We start from the raw sequence: 17661 nt of genomic DNA on the forward strand, positions 1-17661 counted from the left end.
AAGCTCAAATCCTCTGCATAAACCCAATCCGGAGCTCCTACCAAAAGAGACTGCGTCCTCCTCTCTCAAGACTGCGCAGTCATCAAAATGCTCAACTCCTCCTCAACTCCAAAGATCGATCCTCCTGCAAAAGACTGATGAAACTACCTTACCCGAGCAAGCACTCGAAGTCCCTCAGGGCTAAGGGTGAGATCTCTGAACGGAGACACTCGATGCACTAAACAGTGTTGCAGACAGGATAAACAGTCAGCGTGCTCTAAGTCGAAGTGACTAGCTCAAATGCAACATAATCGATTGCCAAAATGAGGAGGCTCCTCTCTCCTTTATAGCATTGGCCTCTCTCAAAACCCTAAGGCCCACCTCCTACAACATAGCCTCTCTCTTGCCACGTGCTCCTCTCCATCTGCGCAGTCCCTCCAAGTGTCTACATGGGCCCCCTTCTCTACGTGGTCCTTTGGCCCCCTTGGCTCCCCTTTTAAGTTACAGCGTTGTGCTACTAGGGAGTGACTCTATTCAAAAAGTGAGTTAAGTCCCCTTTTCCTCACCTTTTTATTTATAAATAACTATAGAAGGCAAAATTGAGCAAAATCGAATATTCCAATTAGCCATGGCTAGTTAGGAATATTACAAAGATCAAGGAGCAAGATCGTGGATTTGTAGGGCAAGTCACGGTCGTTCAGCAAAATTGAGGGTTTGGCCCTTAGTTGTGTGCTAGAGGGCCAAGATCAAGCAATGATCAAGGCAGGCAGAGATCAATTGTATCAGCTAAGATTAGTGAGAGGAAGCGGAGCGCTTTCTCAAAGCCAGATTGCTTTGTAATAGATCAATTGGTCAAGAACAATCAATAAAATACCACAACAAAGAAAGCAGGTTTTCCAATTTGGGTTTCTTGGGTAAACAAACATGTCAATTTGTGTGATTGTGCTTTTATCTCTAGTGTTTTCCAATTGTTAAGAAACTTTGTATCTTGGTGAAAGTAAATTTGGTTTCGGTGTTTAGTTGCCTTGTTTTCAGTAATTCACTAAGTAGTTGCAAAGTTTCAAAGAAAATTAGCATGGTGTTTGAGCAAAGATCAACATAAAAACCAGCACCAAATTGATCAAGTAGAGAGCGTAGATAATTCAATAAGTCTTGCGCTAGAGTTTTGAAGATCAGTTTTTTGGATCGCAGGATGTCGTTCTAAGGGTTGAGGGCAGATCTCTGTTTAGAGGAAGCCTCGAATTTCTGCTCATGAAAGGAGCGGATCTCAGTGGCATTGGAAGATAATGAAGTGCTAGAATTTGTGAAGAGTCAAATAGTCCCACCTCAAGATGCCCAATAGTTGATCCAGAATAACAAGAATGACACCAAGGCTAGGAGGATCATTCTTGAGGGGGTCAAAGACCATATTATCCCTCATCTCCATGGGAAGAAGAGAGCATATGAAATGTGGAAAGCCATCTTAGATTTGTATCAGGGTTCCAGTGATGCCATGAAGCTTGCTCTGAAGAATAAGCTAAGAAATATCCAGATGATCAAAGGAGAGCCCATCATTACATACCTTTCCAAGTTCACCTAGGTTTAAGATGACCTAGCTAGAGTGGGTGAGACTATAGCAAACAATGACATTATGAGTCTTGCGTTTCTAGGACTTCATAAGCCTTGGGAGAATTTCCAGGATGTAGTACGTGGCAGAGAGAATATTCCCAATTGGGAAAGGCTATGGAGTGACTACGTTCAAGAAGAAATTTGGAGAGGGACGAGAACTAGGAGATCAGTTGTGACAAAGGACGAGGAGAACTTTGCCTTGGCAGGCAAAGGTCGCAAAGCCAACGGCAAGAAGGGCCAAGGAGAGGTTGAGTCCAGGCAGAAGGGCGAGAAGGAGTTGAGCAAGATCAAGTGCTTCCATTGCCATGAGTTTAAACACTATGCCACTAAGTATCCTAATCGAAAGGAGTCCAGTAAGGATCACGTGGCTGCATCAACTGAGGAGATGCGTTTTCTTCTCAATTCAAGAAAGATTTCTCATTGATGGCTTGTATGGCAAGCTCAACATGCAGCAATGTATGGTACATAGATTCAAGAGCATCCTTCCATATGGTCGGGAACAAGGAAAATTCCAACCACCTAAAAGAGAAGGACACGCAGTTTCACATTGAGCTAGGAGATGATGGCAAGTACGCAACCAAGGGAGTTGGTACTGTAAGTTTTGAGAGGGAGTTAAGTAGCTCTCTTCATCTCAAAAATGTCCTCTATGTTCCAGGATTCAAGAAGAACCTTGTTTCAGTGGCTACCCTAGAGGATAAGGGTTATGATGTCATCTTCAATAGAGGTAAGGCTTTCCATAAGCACTTAGCTTCTAGATGTATGAAGCAGATAGGTGTGAGGATGAAGAATTTGTACAGGTTGCAGGTTGAGACAGGCGCAGCATTGAGCATGAAGGTAGGAAATGCATAGAGGAGAGACCTGAGGTTTGAGGAGAGTGGAGCTCTAAGGAAGTCCTTAGAGCGAGAGCAAGTTAAAGTACCTGAGGAGGAGCCACTCGCTCCCAAGCAAGAGCCTTAGCCAATATCACATATTGAGTCTTATCTAGGTGGCAAGAGAGTCGCACAGCAGCATGATTAGGAGTCAGCAGAAGATTAGAGACTAGGATGTGTGGAGTCAGCCACTCAGACAGTGACTCCCAACACAGGGAGGAGGAGAGCCAAGTGGGAAAATCAGGAGGCCCTAGAGCGAGTTGCGACTCCTAGCTCTATGCTCAAGCAGAGCAAGTAGCCACAGAGGTACACAAGGTATATGGCAATGATCACTGACTTGATAGACACAGAGCCTTCTTGATATGAGGATGCAGCCTCTCAGTAAGTTTGGCAAGATGCCATTGTGGAGGAATATTCCTCCATCATGAAGAACGATGTGTTGGAGATTGTAACACGCCCAAAGGGCAAATCAGTTGTATGCTCACGATGGGTGTACAAGGTGAATCATGGAGCATATGGAAGTGTGGACAAGTACAAGGCCAGCGTCTTGGATACAAGAACAGTGTCAATTGTTGAGGAGGGAGCAAGAGGCAAGGAAGAGTGATACTTCAGGTACTGCCAAGAGCCTCAATTGGTATGATATGACATTGTTAGATGCTCAGGATCAAGATCCTAGGAGCATGTTTGGAAGGAACAGGTCTTCAGATCATATTCTGCAACAAGAGCAAGGAAGTCTTCTAGTTCAGATGGAGCAACTACAGCAGCAGATAACGTGGTGTTGGAGACAGATCCAAGTGGAAGAGGTTCTTCCAGAAGTGCCTTCCTCACTAAGGAGTGTTGAAAATGTAGCGAGTAAAGGTCTTCTAGCTTGTGCCTTAGCTAATGAAGATCTCAATTTGTCTTTCTCTAGCATGAGTGTAGGCTCATGAGGTAGAGTTTAGTTAGGATGAGTTTATTTTCCAATTTACTGGAATGATCATCAAGATGGCATGCGTAGAGTTGGAGCTTCAGTTAAGTGGAGTCTTCATCAGTTTGACTACAGAACAAGGTGGCAGTTACAAGTTCAATTAGAGTGAGTTAGTCTTCAGTCTTGATTGAAGGAAGAACGAGTTAAGACTCCAAGTGTTGATTGGAGAGAGAAAGAGTACCAACTCGAACTTCTAAATTTGAATTGGGTCTCCTTGCATGCTCAAATTGGGTCTATAAAGAGGAGGACAAAGGCACAAGAAATCACAAGTTTGTGAGATTATTCTTTAGTTGTGTGTATGCAGAATTGAGAGCTTGTGTCCTAAGGAATAGGAAGTCACAAGTGCACAAGAGAATAGGAGCCTCAAGTGCGTGAGAAAATATGGACTTGTGCACTAGGAAATAGGGGTAGATTTGCGCAAGGATTTAGGAGCCTCTTGTACACTAAGAAATAGGTAAGTAGTGCACATGGAAATAGGGGCTACTAGTGCACAAAAATCAAGGAGCAGGATCAGGGATTTGCAAGGCGAGTCTGGCTAGTTCAGCCGGGGATCAATTGTGTGCTAGAGGGTCGAGATCAAGCAGTGATCAAGGCAGGTCGAGATCAATTGTATCAGTTGAGATTAGTGAGAAGAAGCAAAACGCTTTCTCAGAGACAGATTGCTTTGTAATAGATCAATTGCTCAAGAACAATCAATAAAATACCACAACAAAGAAAGCAAGTTTTCCCTTTTGGGTTTCAAGGGTAAACAAACGTGTCAATTTGTGTGATTGTGTTTTTATCTTTGGTGTTTTTCCGCTGCTCATGAATTGTTAAGAAACTCTATATCTTGGTGAAAGTAAATTTGGTTTTAGTATTTAGTTGCCTTGTTTTCAGTAATTCACTAAGTAGTTGCAGAGTTTCAAAGAAAATTAACAGAATGGAAGAAAGTGCAAAAAAAGAAAGGTAAAAAAAGGGAAGTGATTATTATCACGCTTAACTTTGTATGTTTATTTCTATAATTTTTTTATAGTTTTTTTTCTCTTCAACTCATTGTCGTGAGGCGAATCCACTACAATGCTCTCAGCATATGCAAAATGTAATTTTGTTCTTCCTCTTATGATGAATAAAATTACAGGTGTTTCTTCGAAAAAAAATATATATATAGGAGATTTTATTATTTTTGCTAGAAATATGACACCTAATTCATAACTATTCACCTAATCAATAACTACATATGAAACATAAGTTATTTATTTTTTTACAACTTTATTATTAGTATTATAAAATCATCATTACAATATCTAACACCCCCTCTTAAAGATAATTGCATTTTCCAAAACCCCTAAAATTTCTCAAAAAATTTCAAGCTTCTCTCCACTGAGTGCCTTGGTGAAGATGTTGGCTACTTGATCTTGGGACCTGCAATAAATCAGCCCTAATTCTTTATTCTGCACCTGTTCTCTGATATAATGATGTTGAATTTCAACATATTTTGTTTTCAGATGATAAATTCAATTCTTTGTCATCTTAATGGTGCTTTGATTGTCATAGCATAAAGTTGGATGTTGCATTTGTGGACGCTTCAAGTCACTTAAAATCCTTCATAACCATATTGCTTCATAAGTCACTCCAACTGTTGCTTTGTATTTTGCTTTTGTTGTTGAAAGTGCTACTGAAGGTTGCTTTTTACTTGAACATGAAATTACTGCACTATCAAGAGAAAGCATAACCTGTTGTAGATTTCTTGTTATTTGTATCAATTGCCCAATATGCGTCTGAAAAACCTTTCAACATGAAGTTATCATTTTTTTCCAATGGAATACCAAGTTGTAAGGTACATTTGATGTATCGCAGTATTATTTTTGTTGCATTTAAATTTGTTTACCTAGAACAATTTAAAATCTTGATAACCTTCCAACTGCAAAAGTTATGCATGGTTTGGTTTTAGTAAGATAAATTAATCCTCTAACAAGTTGACAGTAAAGCAATTCAATCACTACCTCAAATTCATCATCTTTCCAAAGGTTTAAATTTACCCCCATCAGAGTTTTGCTTGGATTACCAATCTTGCATTCTAAATTTTTAGAACACTTTTGAAACATACTTTGACTCTGAAATAAAAATCGTATGTGGTTGTTGCCAAATTTCAATACTCAAGCAATGATGTAACAATCCCAAGTCAATCATATCAAATGATTTGCAAAGGCCATATTTTTCTTCCTATATCAAATCGTTACTATTACCTATAATTATCAAGTCACCAACATATACAATCATAAATATAATTTCTTCACCTTTTTCTTTGATATATAAGTTGGGGTCAGAATCACTTCTTTCGAAACTTCTTGATTTAAGATCCTTGTTAATCTTTTCATAACATGGTCAAGGACTTGTTTTATAGTCCATACAAGGCCTTCACCAACTTAAATACTAAGTTTTCATTTCCTTCAACTAAAAATACTTTAGGCTTGCTCCATATATATCTCTTGGTGTAAATCTCCATTCAAGAACACACTTTTTAACATCCATCTAGTGTACCTACCATTCAAATTGTGATGCAAGAGCTAACTGTAGAAAATGCACAAAATTATGCAACTACTAATATGAACAACTTGAAAACTAGTTTCTTTTCATATAGACATAGAATTTCTCTACTTATTTTGAAGCGAAATAATAACAAAATTAAATACAAAATCACACAATTCAACAACACAATTTTTCTAGGGAACCCATCTGGGAAAAGCCTTTACTTGATTGAGAATCTTACTGAAGAACGAGCAATATATCTCTTACAATACAATATAGTTTCAATAGAGAATACAATGATCTCCTTGCTTGAACTAAACTTGAAACCCATGCAAGTCCCCTGATCTAATTGCCTTCTTGCCTTGCCTGAATAAGCCTGAAATCGTTGCGCAAATCCTAGGAAATAAGCCCTTATTTCCTAGCACATGGGCTACTCTTATTTCTTAGGAATTAGCCCATATTTCGTAGCGCATTCCCAAGGCAATTATTTCTTCTTCAAAAACTCGCACAAGCTCATCTTGCACGTTCTTTCCCTCACAAGCTCACACACAAAACTTGTGCTCGAGAGAATGAATATAATTGTGCCTTTGTTCCTCCTTATAATCACTTCGAATGGCTAAATTGGCACATTATATTTTAGGAAATTGATTTTGTGATTGATCAGCTCACTCAGTTGAATTAACTCATGCAACTTGTCTCATCTCAATTCTAGAACTTGAGATTCAATCACTTGTCCTTTTCCCAAATTAACTCGCACTAGAAGACAATAAACTCAACCTTCCACTTTTGCACAATAGTTAACTTCTTCATAACTCGTCCTAACTTTTAAGAACAAATCCTAAATGGAATTCATCCTAACTTATACGAATTAGCTCCTAACTTATAAGAATTGGTTCCTAACTTATAGGAACTCAAGCATGCTAAGGAGAAACTCATTGTGGTCCCTTTGATTAAGGCACAAATAAAGGAACCTTTCTCACTGCTATTTTCAACACTCCTCTTAGAGAGGAAGGTGCTTCTAGAAGAACCTCGTCCACCTAGATCTGTGTCCAACACTACCACATTCTCTGTTGCGGCAGCTGCTCCCTCTAAACTAGAAGATTTCCCTACTTTCTTCTATGGAACTTGATCTAAAGACTTGTTCTTTCCCACCACGTTCTACGAGTCCATCATTTCAATCATAAGAGCGATGTACCCTACGTACTTCTATCGTTGCTTCCTCTAGCTAGAAGTGATACTAGAAGATTCAACTCTCTTTTGATCTTTCTTACCCAAAACCTCTGCCCACTTGGCTCGAACTCTCCCTATATTGGGAGTCTCTGTCCGAGTGGTTGCCTCCACTCTCCCTTGGATATGCTCCTCATCATCATGTTGATCAGCCCAACTGCCAACTAGCTTAGACTCAAATTAAGACACTGACTAAGTCTCCATCTTGAGGGCTCTATCTTGCTCTCGCTCAACCACCACTTCTCTACTTTGAGCTCTCCCTGCCTTGCTGCTCAAGGTTGCACCTATCTCTACCTACAACTTGTAGAGATTCTTCGCCCTCACACCTATCTGCTTCTTACATCCAGAAGCTAAGAGTTGGAGGTACACCTTACCTTTATTGAAGATGATATCATATCCCTTGTCCTCAAGGGTAGCTAATGAAACAAGATTCTGCCTCAATCCTGGAATATAGAGAACATCTCTCAGATGAAGAGGATTACCTAACTCCCTCTATAAATTAACAGTACCAACTCCTCTAGCTGCATACATGCCATCATCTCCTAGCTCAATCTGAAACTGCCATGTCCTTCTCCTTCAAGTGGCTAAAACTCCTCTTGTTCCCAGTCATGCGGATGGAAGCTCTTGAATCAATATACCATATATTGCTATCAATATACCATATATTGCTTCTTTTCATACAAACACACAATTTCCCTACTTATTTCGCAGTAGAATAAGAACATAATTAAATACACAATCACACAATTCAATAACACAATTTTTCTAGAGAACCCAACTGGGAAAACCCTCTGCTTGATTGAGAATCTTACTAAAGAAGAATGAGCAATAAACCTCTTACAATACAATATAGTTTCAATAGAGAATACAACGATCTCCCTACTTGAACTAAGCTTGAAACCTTGCAAGACCCCTGATCTACTTGCCTTCTTGCCTTGCCTGAATGAGCCCAAAATCCTTGCGCAAATCCCCTATTTCCAAGCACATGGGTTGCTCCTATTTCTTAGGAATTAGCCCCTATTTCCTAGCGCATTGACAAGGCAATTCTTTCTTCTTCATAAACTCACACAAGCTCCTCTTGCACGTTCTTTCCCTCACAAGCTCACACACAAAACTTGTGCTCAAGAGAATGAATAAAAGTGGCCTTCGTTCCTCTTTATAAGCAATTTGAATGGCTAAATGTGGCAAATTATATTTTAGGAAATTGATTTTGTTATTGATCAGTTAACTAAGTTGAAGTAACTCATGCAACTCGTCTCATCTCAATTCTAGAACTTGAGATTCAGTCACTTGTCCTTTTCCCAAACTAACTCGCACTAGAAGACAATAAACTCGGCATTCCACTTTTGCACAATAGTTAACTACTTCATAACTTGTCCTAACTTTTAGGAACAAATCCTAGATTATAGGAATTCGTCATAACTTATAGGAATTGGATCCTAACTTATAGGAACTCGAGCATGCTAAGGAAAATCTCGTTGTGGTACCTTTGATTGAGGCACAAAACAAGGAACCTTTCTCACTACTATTTTCTATTGAAAAATTAAGGAGGGTACCAAGGAAGTGTTTCCTATGGTCTTTGGTCTCTAGGCCTAGGAAGACACTTTAATAACTTTTGTGGTGGACTTGAGGTGTTATAATTAAGTCATGAGGGGAAAATGTACTTTTAATGTACTATGTACCTTGTACTTTATTATTAAAGTGACTTGTGTTATAAAATCACTTTATGAGGAAAAAGTACATGTGACACTTTTTAAAATTAAAGTGACTTTATATTTTAAAGTTCACTTTATGAGAGAAAAAGTGACCAAGGAGAAAAGACATTATAAAGTACTAGGAAGCCACTTAAAGATGGGGCCAATGTATGAGGGGTCCAAATCTTGGGAATTAATCTTAGCCCTCCAATCTAAGATCTCAAGATTAAATCAACCATCCATTCCTAGGGTTTTCCCCCAAGCAAACAAAAGGAGAAAAGAGACTATCATTTGCTCATTATTCTCATGAGTACGTTGAGAAGAGGAGAGTAGCTTGAGAAAGGAGAAGAAGCTTTGGAGATTTACAACAGAGCAAGAAGCAATCGCCTACAGCAGTTTGATTTCCTCCCAGGGTCAAGTTACAAACTTTAGAGGAGCTCGAATATCAAGGCAGAGAGCATATTTGTTGGCTGCTACAGGTCTGGGCTAATTTTAGGGTGGTTTCCAGTGTTAAGGAGGTCGTGTATCTACCCACAGATAGTCACTGTCCTCTCCCAAAATTTTCGGAATTGTTAGCATAAATTTCATGGAGTAGTTTGATAGTCAGTCCTCTCCCCAAATTTTCGGGACCGTCAGCATAAATTTTGGGGAGCAATTTGAGGGTGTTAAGGGTTTGTTCCTTCAGTGACACAGACCTAGACTTCAAGCAGAAGAGTGCAGTTGATAAAAGGAGCTCAAATTCCTGTGTTGTAGCTGAAAAAGAGACTTGATTCCCTGTGTGTGAGCAGCTGTCAAGAGACTGTATTCTTAGCTGGAAGGAGAATGACTGTGTGAAAATATCAGTCTTAGTTTCAGTGTAAAAGAAGGATCTCTAATCAACATATTCAAAGGGAAGATATAAGTACTCTTGTTGTTAATTTTGTTGTAAATAATTTCCCTCAAAAGCAAATAAATCTCCTCCTTAGAAGACTAGTTTTCCCCAAGAAGCTTGTGGTTTTTCCGGGGTCAATTTGACCAAAAATCATTGTGTCTAATATTGTGTGTGCTTGCTATTTTATCTTTTGTGTTAGCTGTGCATAAGAATATGGTAGAGTAGCTGTAATGTTTTATGTAAATGCAATTATCAGTATTGTATTTCATGATGGGTTTGGGCATTAAACCATGCAAAACATAAAATTGAGTAGGGCTACAAATTAAACTCAAATTTCTACATTTTCAACACTAACAACATTGTAATTATTAATTTTGCAGTAGGACCAAATATTTCCTCATAATCAATATCTTTTTTTTTGTGCATATCCCTTTGCAACTAACTTGGCTTTATATTTATCAATGGAACCATCTGATTTGAATTTTGTGTGATAAACCCATTTACAGCCTATTGGTTTCTTAGTTGAGGGTAATTCAGCTAACTTCCAAGTGTTGTTTTTTTATGAAAACATCATATTCGGTTTGCATAGCATCTCTCCATTCTTGTTTCTAATTTGCTTCATTAAAAGAAACTGGATCATAAGAATGCACAACTTCGCTCATTAAAGCAAGATTTACCTGATGTGGTGATTGTGACCTTGTTCTTTTATGTCCTTGTTGTATTTTGTTTGGCTTTGTATCTTGAAGAGCCCTATAGGACCATTTTGGGCTTTACGAGATTGACTATCATCATGCAAAGATTGACTGCCATCTTGTTCTTTTTTATTACCATCTTGTTCTTCCAACTTTGCTTTGTTTTCCTCCACTTCTCTGTCCTCTTCTCTTCTACACCTTCTATATGTAACAGGAGTTTTGAACTCATGCTCATTATTATCACCATGCAAAGCTTCACCTTTCCATTCAGATGTATGGACATGTGGAGGTCGTTCATCAAAAATGAAATCTCTACTTATAACAACCCTTTTGTTTACTGGATCATATAACTTATATGCATTTGATTCAGTACCATATCCAATAATATGCATTTTCTACTCTTACCCTCCAACTTATGTCTATCTGAATCAAAAATATGCGCATATGCTAAACAACCAAAAACTCTGAGATTAGTTACCTCTAGTTTTCTTCCTGACCAAGCTTCATAGGGGATCTATCCACAAAATGACTTTGTCGAACTGCAATTTAATAAAAACACTGTTATGTGTACTACTTCAGCCCAAAACTAATCACTGAGATGACACCCTTTTAGAATACAACTAGCCATCTACATAATAGATCTATTTTTTTCTCTCTACTATGCAATTTTGTTGAGGTGTTTTGGCAATAGATGTTACTTTTTTAATACAATGATGATATAAAATCACGGAAAACATTTGATTCATGCTCACCTCCTTTATCACTTTGGAACATCTTAATGCAATGACCACTTTCATTTTCAACCATACCTTTGAAATTTGAATTGCTTAGAAGTGGCAAAAACATCAGATTTGTTCTTCAAAAAATACAACCATAATTTTCTTGAGAAATCATCAATGAATGTGACAAAATATTTAGCACCTCCAAAAGATTACGTTCTCGTGGGGCCACAAACATCACTATGAATTAATTGAGGTGCCTGAGTTGCTCTGGCTTTGTTGTTATCAAATTTGAATCGATGTTGCTTTCCCACCAAACATGCCTCACATATGCCATTGTCTTCTTTAATCAAAGAGTGTAAGGTTTTGTCCCAACAAACCTTATGATGGCCTAGTCAATTGAAACTTGACAGTTTTTGGACACATAAACTGTCAGGATTTTGTATAATTGTATATATTTTGTAAATAGTTGAATTAGGTATATGAAGAGTTAAGTGAAGATTAAACCCAAGGGTCATCTCCCTATTGTATTTAAGTAGGATTCACATTAATAAAATCAATCAACTATGGAGTTATTCCTCTGATCAACAGTGGTATCAAAGTTGAGGATTTATTCTTATCTCCGTGATTCTTCAACATTCTACTTGTGCAACCTCCTTTTGCTCATGCTCTGTCAGTATGTCATTTGTCAATGAATGGCAAATATGTTTCTTCTCATTCTCCTGCTCATAGCTCTACTCCACTCAATTGTTTCCCTTCTCTGTGTACCTGATTCCTCTCTCTTGACGTGGAAGAAACCCTCTGCTCACTCCACAACCCAGCTCAAATTATTCCTAGTTATTCATTCTACCCCGCACCACTTGAACTATTGGTGCATCATTTGAACCCTACACTCTTAATCTATGGGTGTGTCAAACTATTGATGCACCTACGCTCTCTATGCCCATTCATGTTGCTCTGTGAAGTGTATCAATATCGTGAAGAATATGCCCAACTTCACACAATATACCTAATGATGATTTGAAAGGGAGATCATCTGAAGTTCCATGCAGAAGTCTTTTCAAATTCCATTCATGTTTCCTATTTCTACACAAGACCCATACATCCATATGATGGGTTTGATTCTATAGTTTAAGACATGAATGAAGAAGAAATGTAGAATTCTAATACCTATATTCGGTGTCTATATTAAAAGTGGTAAAGGTGGCTGTTAATACTTTGCTGTTGTATTTAGTTTAGTTATCTCATTCTGCTCAATCAAAGTTACGTTTGATGTCTCCATACTCCTCAAAAGTAATGGATGTGCAAACTTCAAGAGTTTTTCCTTAGAAACTATAATGAACTAAACTCTTTTTGATTGACAAAAAGAAATAATAGTGGTGATAATATGCATTGATTGTGATGAAACTAGACAACATCTGCTTAGTGTAGATGAATGACTGAGAAATGGACTAGACATTGAACATCTTACAATCTAGCCTATATTATTCAGAAACTTTGTGCAGAAGGCTCGAAATTCTCCATATTCCTACAATTCGTTGACAAAAATGCTTTCTCTCATTTCCATTTTTGGTGAGGTACTCACTAGCAAGGATAACTATTGATAGTGATCCAGAAAAATCAAACACATCTCATCTTTAATGATTTGTGGGATGACATCTATGAAGGAGATGATGTCACTAGTAAAGGACAGGAGGACAGTGGACCTAACAAACCTACATCAGACAAGGAGCTAGGCATATGGAAAAACAAAGACAAGAAAGCACATGCCCTAATTACCTGTATGAGGAAAATTACTTTTTATGCTTCCACTGTTTAATGTCTAGCTATTGTGTGATTGATGCTATGGTTTAAAATATAATTTCACCATTAATTAAATTCAGCAATCTACTTGTTTGATTGAGATCACAAGGATTAGTCACGTAGCGTTTGAAATTCTTGCACTCACCAGTTTCCTTCTTCAAGGTGATATTAGTACTCTATTTGGCCTGGAAGGTGGGCAGTATCTCACTTCAAATATTTCATGTACTTTTGTATCATAATGGCTATATACGGCATTCTATGCTATGTTAGTTATCCCTCTGGGTATCTTGTTTAAAAACTAATGACAGTTGATGATAGCTTTAGCGCTGGTAGTTTAGGGTTATTTTGAAATGTATGTGGAAATTATGCTTTATGAGGGCTTCAAAGGACATCCTTTTTGAAACTTTTAGGCTTTGGAAATTGGAGATCATTTTTTGGATGGTTGCAACATGCAGTATGCATGAACAAAATGTAATTTATCTTCTTATATAAAGCATTTACAATTTTTTGGAAAAAAGGTTATACAAGTACTGTGCTGAAATTGAAATTGATAAAAAGATACAAAACTTACAGAATCCTGAATCTCGTCCTTGACTATATAAAATGGATCTTGAGCTGCAGACATTTTATTGTATTTATTTTGGTACAGCCACAGCTTCAACAGCAACAGCAACAGCAACAACAATCAATAATTATGTTTTTCCTTCTTCCTTTGAAGATTAACTTTGTGACTACAAGTATGTCGTCCGTTCAGTAGCTGAAACATATAAAATTTGTCAAAATTACTTTATCAAAATTTACATATTCCACAATTTTCAAGCATGCAAAAATTTAGTGATAATAGAAATTAAATAGAGGGACTAAAAATAATAAATAAAATTTATGCAAATGTATTCATTAATGCAAGGATCAATTTCCTAAAAAAGACAGTCCACTTGTCTGACATTGTATCATCAAACTTGAAAATTTCTTAGAAAAATTTGTGCAGAAGCAGAGCTCTGACAGTTACATATTCCACAATTTTCAAGCATGCAAAAATTTAGTGATAATAGAAATTAAATAGAGGGACTAAAAATAATAAATAAAATTTATGCAAATGTATTCATTAATGCAAGGATCAATTTCCTAAAAAAAACAGTCCACTTGTCTGACATTGTATCATCAAACTTGAAAATTACTTAGAGAAATTTGTGCAGAAGCAGAGCTCTGACAGCCAACATTCTCTTCGGACAAATATTACTTTGCTGAAGAATTGAGATGAAGCCAAAGCCCCTCCTCTCTGCCTGTAGCTAGGTTCCACTCTAGCCACCATCCTATGCAATGAAAGGTGGTATACTGCTAGTAGGCCCACTGAAGCCAATGGGAAACAAATATTTATGGGCCAGAGGTGGATTTGCAGGACAAGCATTTGATCGCCAAAAATGGACACAAAAATGGACACAGATTCAAGCAAGAACCAACAAGATGAGACTGTTGTCCTTTTGCAAACAGTACTAATACCACTAAAAGAGTTGGAATTATAATCAATCAACCCCAGTTCATCAAGAAGCTGGAAAATATCCCCAAGCTGATCATACAATCTGCTGGGCCAAAGAGAAAAGCTATGCAGTTTACCGATCATATACTGATCAGAAAGTTTATGGGGTCATGGTCAAACATAAAAACTTGAGTCTAAGATCCAGAGCCAGTGGGGTCTCCCACACAAAAGGTGGGGCTCAAATTTACTTTTGTAATAAGGGGTTTTTTGGCTTTCCCTTTCAACTGAAGGAAGATCATGATTTAATCTTCCATCGTGGCATGTGGTTTCTGGGCATTGGCAGGTTGTATCTGAAATTTCAATTATTGGTCTCTAGATCTTGATCCAGAGGAAGAGATTCCATCCTCTGTCCAAGTGTGGAAAAGACTACCACTGATCCATAAACGAGGGACTTATAGCCCACTCACTTTGCCACCATGGATCCTTTGTGGAATATACTTCTTCTGTGTTGTATAGAGATCTCTGTCTTCGAATTTCGAAATTGATCTCCAGGGCTTAAGATCCAGAGTAAGAGATTCCATCCTCTATCCAAATGTGGATAAGACCACCTCTGATCTGCAAACAAGGAACTTATAGCACTCGCTTCACCAACAAGGATCCTCTGCAGAATATTCTTCCAGTCTTAGTTCTTTGTAATACACAGAGATCTCTGTTTTCAAAATTGATCTCCAGAACTTCTATGCTCAATGCAACTCTCAGTGCTGCTTCATTGCAACACCTCTTTGAAAATTGGACAGCAAAATCTTTTTACAGTTACTGGCAAATAATGCACAAAAATACAAGAACCATAACCAGAATTATTATAAGTTAACACTAAACAAAAATAAACTCAGAACTAATCTTAATCTTACCACAAATTAGGACTAGATGTGATACAGCTTGCCATGCAGGTATTTAAAACACGAATCTACTACCAAATGGTTCTTAAAAGTTTCGTTTCCTCTGGAAAGGAAATTAAAGATCACAAAGTACCTTACAGTGTAAATTTGACTTGTCCTAGCACACAAAACTGTGTGTTAATACTCAAAGATGAGTCCTCTTCTCGACACCATTTTGGCATGCAAATGTAAGAAAGCTAGACAGCTTGTCTTTGTACCTTGACAAAAAGACTTCTAATTAGAAATGCGGAGGAAGCAAACAATTCTTCAGATTCAAAGGAGAAAAAATTTTACTAAAATGAGCAATTTTCAACATAGCTGAACTGACCGAATCGAAATTTCTAAAGCAGGACATCATACCAAGTAGAATTTTAGAACCAACTACACAGAGCAGTAAAGCTCTCTTCGGCAAAATCCATTTAGAAGGTGCAATATAATTCTCAATTCTGGAAGCATATCTAAACAATTGAGGATGAGATTTCCAGTAACTCTTAATTACAAAAGGGACTGCTGCCCACGGAAAGCCGATTTAGGCAGCGTTTGGGGGACGGCAAAAATTCAAAATAGACAATGTATACAAATTCTCCAAATAAATACTTAAAGATACATAAGCGAAAATTCACGCCAAACTCGACCTTGGTTTTTGATAAATCCAAATAAATTACGATTCAAAAAAGCCTGCCAAGCCAATTTTGGGGGTCTATATCTTAAGCAGCTGCGAACAAAACGAGGTCACAGGGTTTATATATAGCCGCATAGTAGGTAATTTGTTTTTACTCAATGGGGCGTCTGCAAGCAAATCAAGAACACCCGAGATCCGCCTTTCCAAGATTTCGGCCGCACAAAAAGCTTCAATTCCCTTCGGCTGGGCGCAAATCTAGCGACTTGGAAACTTTATTCCAGAGAAAATCACAATTTTCCACATAAGAAACCCTTTCTCGGCTGGCACGGGACCGAAACCAGCCCAAAGAACTCCAAAATCAACCCTAAAAGCCCGAAACGACTGACCCCAAAACGGCAAAATCGACGAGACCTGAATTAAATCTAATAACAGCGAAGACCGCAATACCTTCCAAGCGACAATGGCGCGACCTGGCCTTTCTCAAGCACTCGAGGCAGCCCCAGGGTTAGGTTGGATAGAAACCAGGAAACCAGCTAGGTAACGCAACTTCAACAACGACCGGCACGGACACCGTCGACGATTAAAAGGTAAAACACGGATCGTGTCGACGATTATAAGGTAAAACACGGATCGCGTCGACAATTAAAGGATCAACACGGACCACGTCTGGTTTTCAGAAGGAATACAGTCCTCACGGTCGCATTATTTTTTTTTTCGCTTTATAGTCCGACGGTAGTGTCCGTTGATGTTGACGGGAAACCAATCGAAGGATGGAAGCAGTCCTTGGGTTTATCTCTGTGATTGACACATAACAGGAGAGGGATCGTAGGGTAATCAATCCGCGACCGTCATTGTATTTGTAAGTTTAGTGTACACGTGACGTGGCAGTTCTTTTAATTTTGTTATTATTTTTTAACAGTTTTTGTATTTTCAGCATGTAACTTATATGTAAAAAATACATGTATGTAAAAAAGCGAAACAGTGATACTGTCACCATATCATTCTTATCATTAAATTAACTATTTTATAATTATTATTATTTAATTCAATTCAAATTATTTTTTTATTATTATTTAATTTAATTGAAACTATTTTATCATTATTATTAAATTCGCAATTGCCTCTAAAGGTGCAAAGATACAATTAAAGAATTGAATATGCCTACAACTAGCATTTGCACCAAATGTTGCAAAGGAAACGCCTGAATGCTTTTTCACTCATCTAAAGAGGAATTTGATACTAAAACCTTAATAGGACCTTTCCTGGGCTCAAGCATAACCAAGTAATCAAGACCATACCTTCTTAAGTTGAGCTTGAGCTCATGAAAAGCATTTTAACTAAGCTGAGATAAGATTTTGCAAGAGACTGTATAGCTAGCTTAGTTAAGACCTTTCTAGACCAATCCTCCTAGCTTGCAAGCTCAGTAGGACACATCTCAAATCTTGAGTTAAGATGGATCTTGTGTTAATTTCAATAATGGACAATACAAGGCATTGCAAATTTTTCCTAGTGTAAATGATGAAAAAGTATTTCAGGTTTGTGCACGGGGCAAATCTTCTACCTAAAACTTTCTATGCGTAAATAAATTGAAAAAATGACTAGTTAAAGGTTCAGCAAGCTTTACATTAAAATTCAATCCCCGACCTTTTAGGGATAGCTTTAACAAGGTTAACTATGTTGTTCAATG

The 17661-nt window shown here is 37.8% G+C and overlaps 1 protein-coding gene across 13 annotated transcripts in view; it reads right to left on the reverse strand.

The window, feature by feature from the left end:
* The window catches only part of SYP61 (syntaxin of plants 61), a 35998-nt gene that overhangs the window by 9357 nt on the left and 8980 nt on the right, over positions 1-17661 (reverse strand). The window contains exons 1-3 of one of the 13 annotated variants that reach the window (XM_089395466.1): positions 16422-16776; positions 15452-15562; positions 13509-13592 (exon numbers count right to left, since the gene is read on the reverse strand). In XM_089395466.1, coding sequence (XP_089251592.1) covers positions 13509-13562 — 54 coding nt within the window. In that variant the 5' untranslated portion in view covers positions 13563-13592; positions 15452-15562; positions 16422-16776. Of the gene's footprint in view, positions 1-13508; positions 13695-15446; positions 15571-15712; positions 16108-16421; positions 16777-17661 lie in introns of those variants that run through there. The other 12 variants (XM_089395465.1, XM_089395461.1, XM_089395460.1 and 9 more) reach the window with 12 other exon arrangements.

The sequence above is a fragment of the Pinus tabuliformis genome, chromosome 1_2 (genome assembly GCF_031772625.1).
Source record: "Pinus tabuliformis cultivar Carrire ecotype Pingquan chromosome 1_2, CPIR1, whole genome shotgun sequence".
NCBI lineage: Eukaryota > Viridiplantae > Streptophyta > Pinopsida > Pinales > Pinaceae > Pinus > Pinus tabuliformis.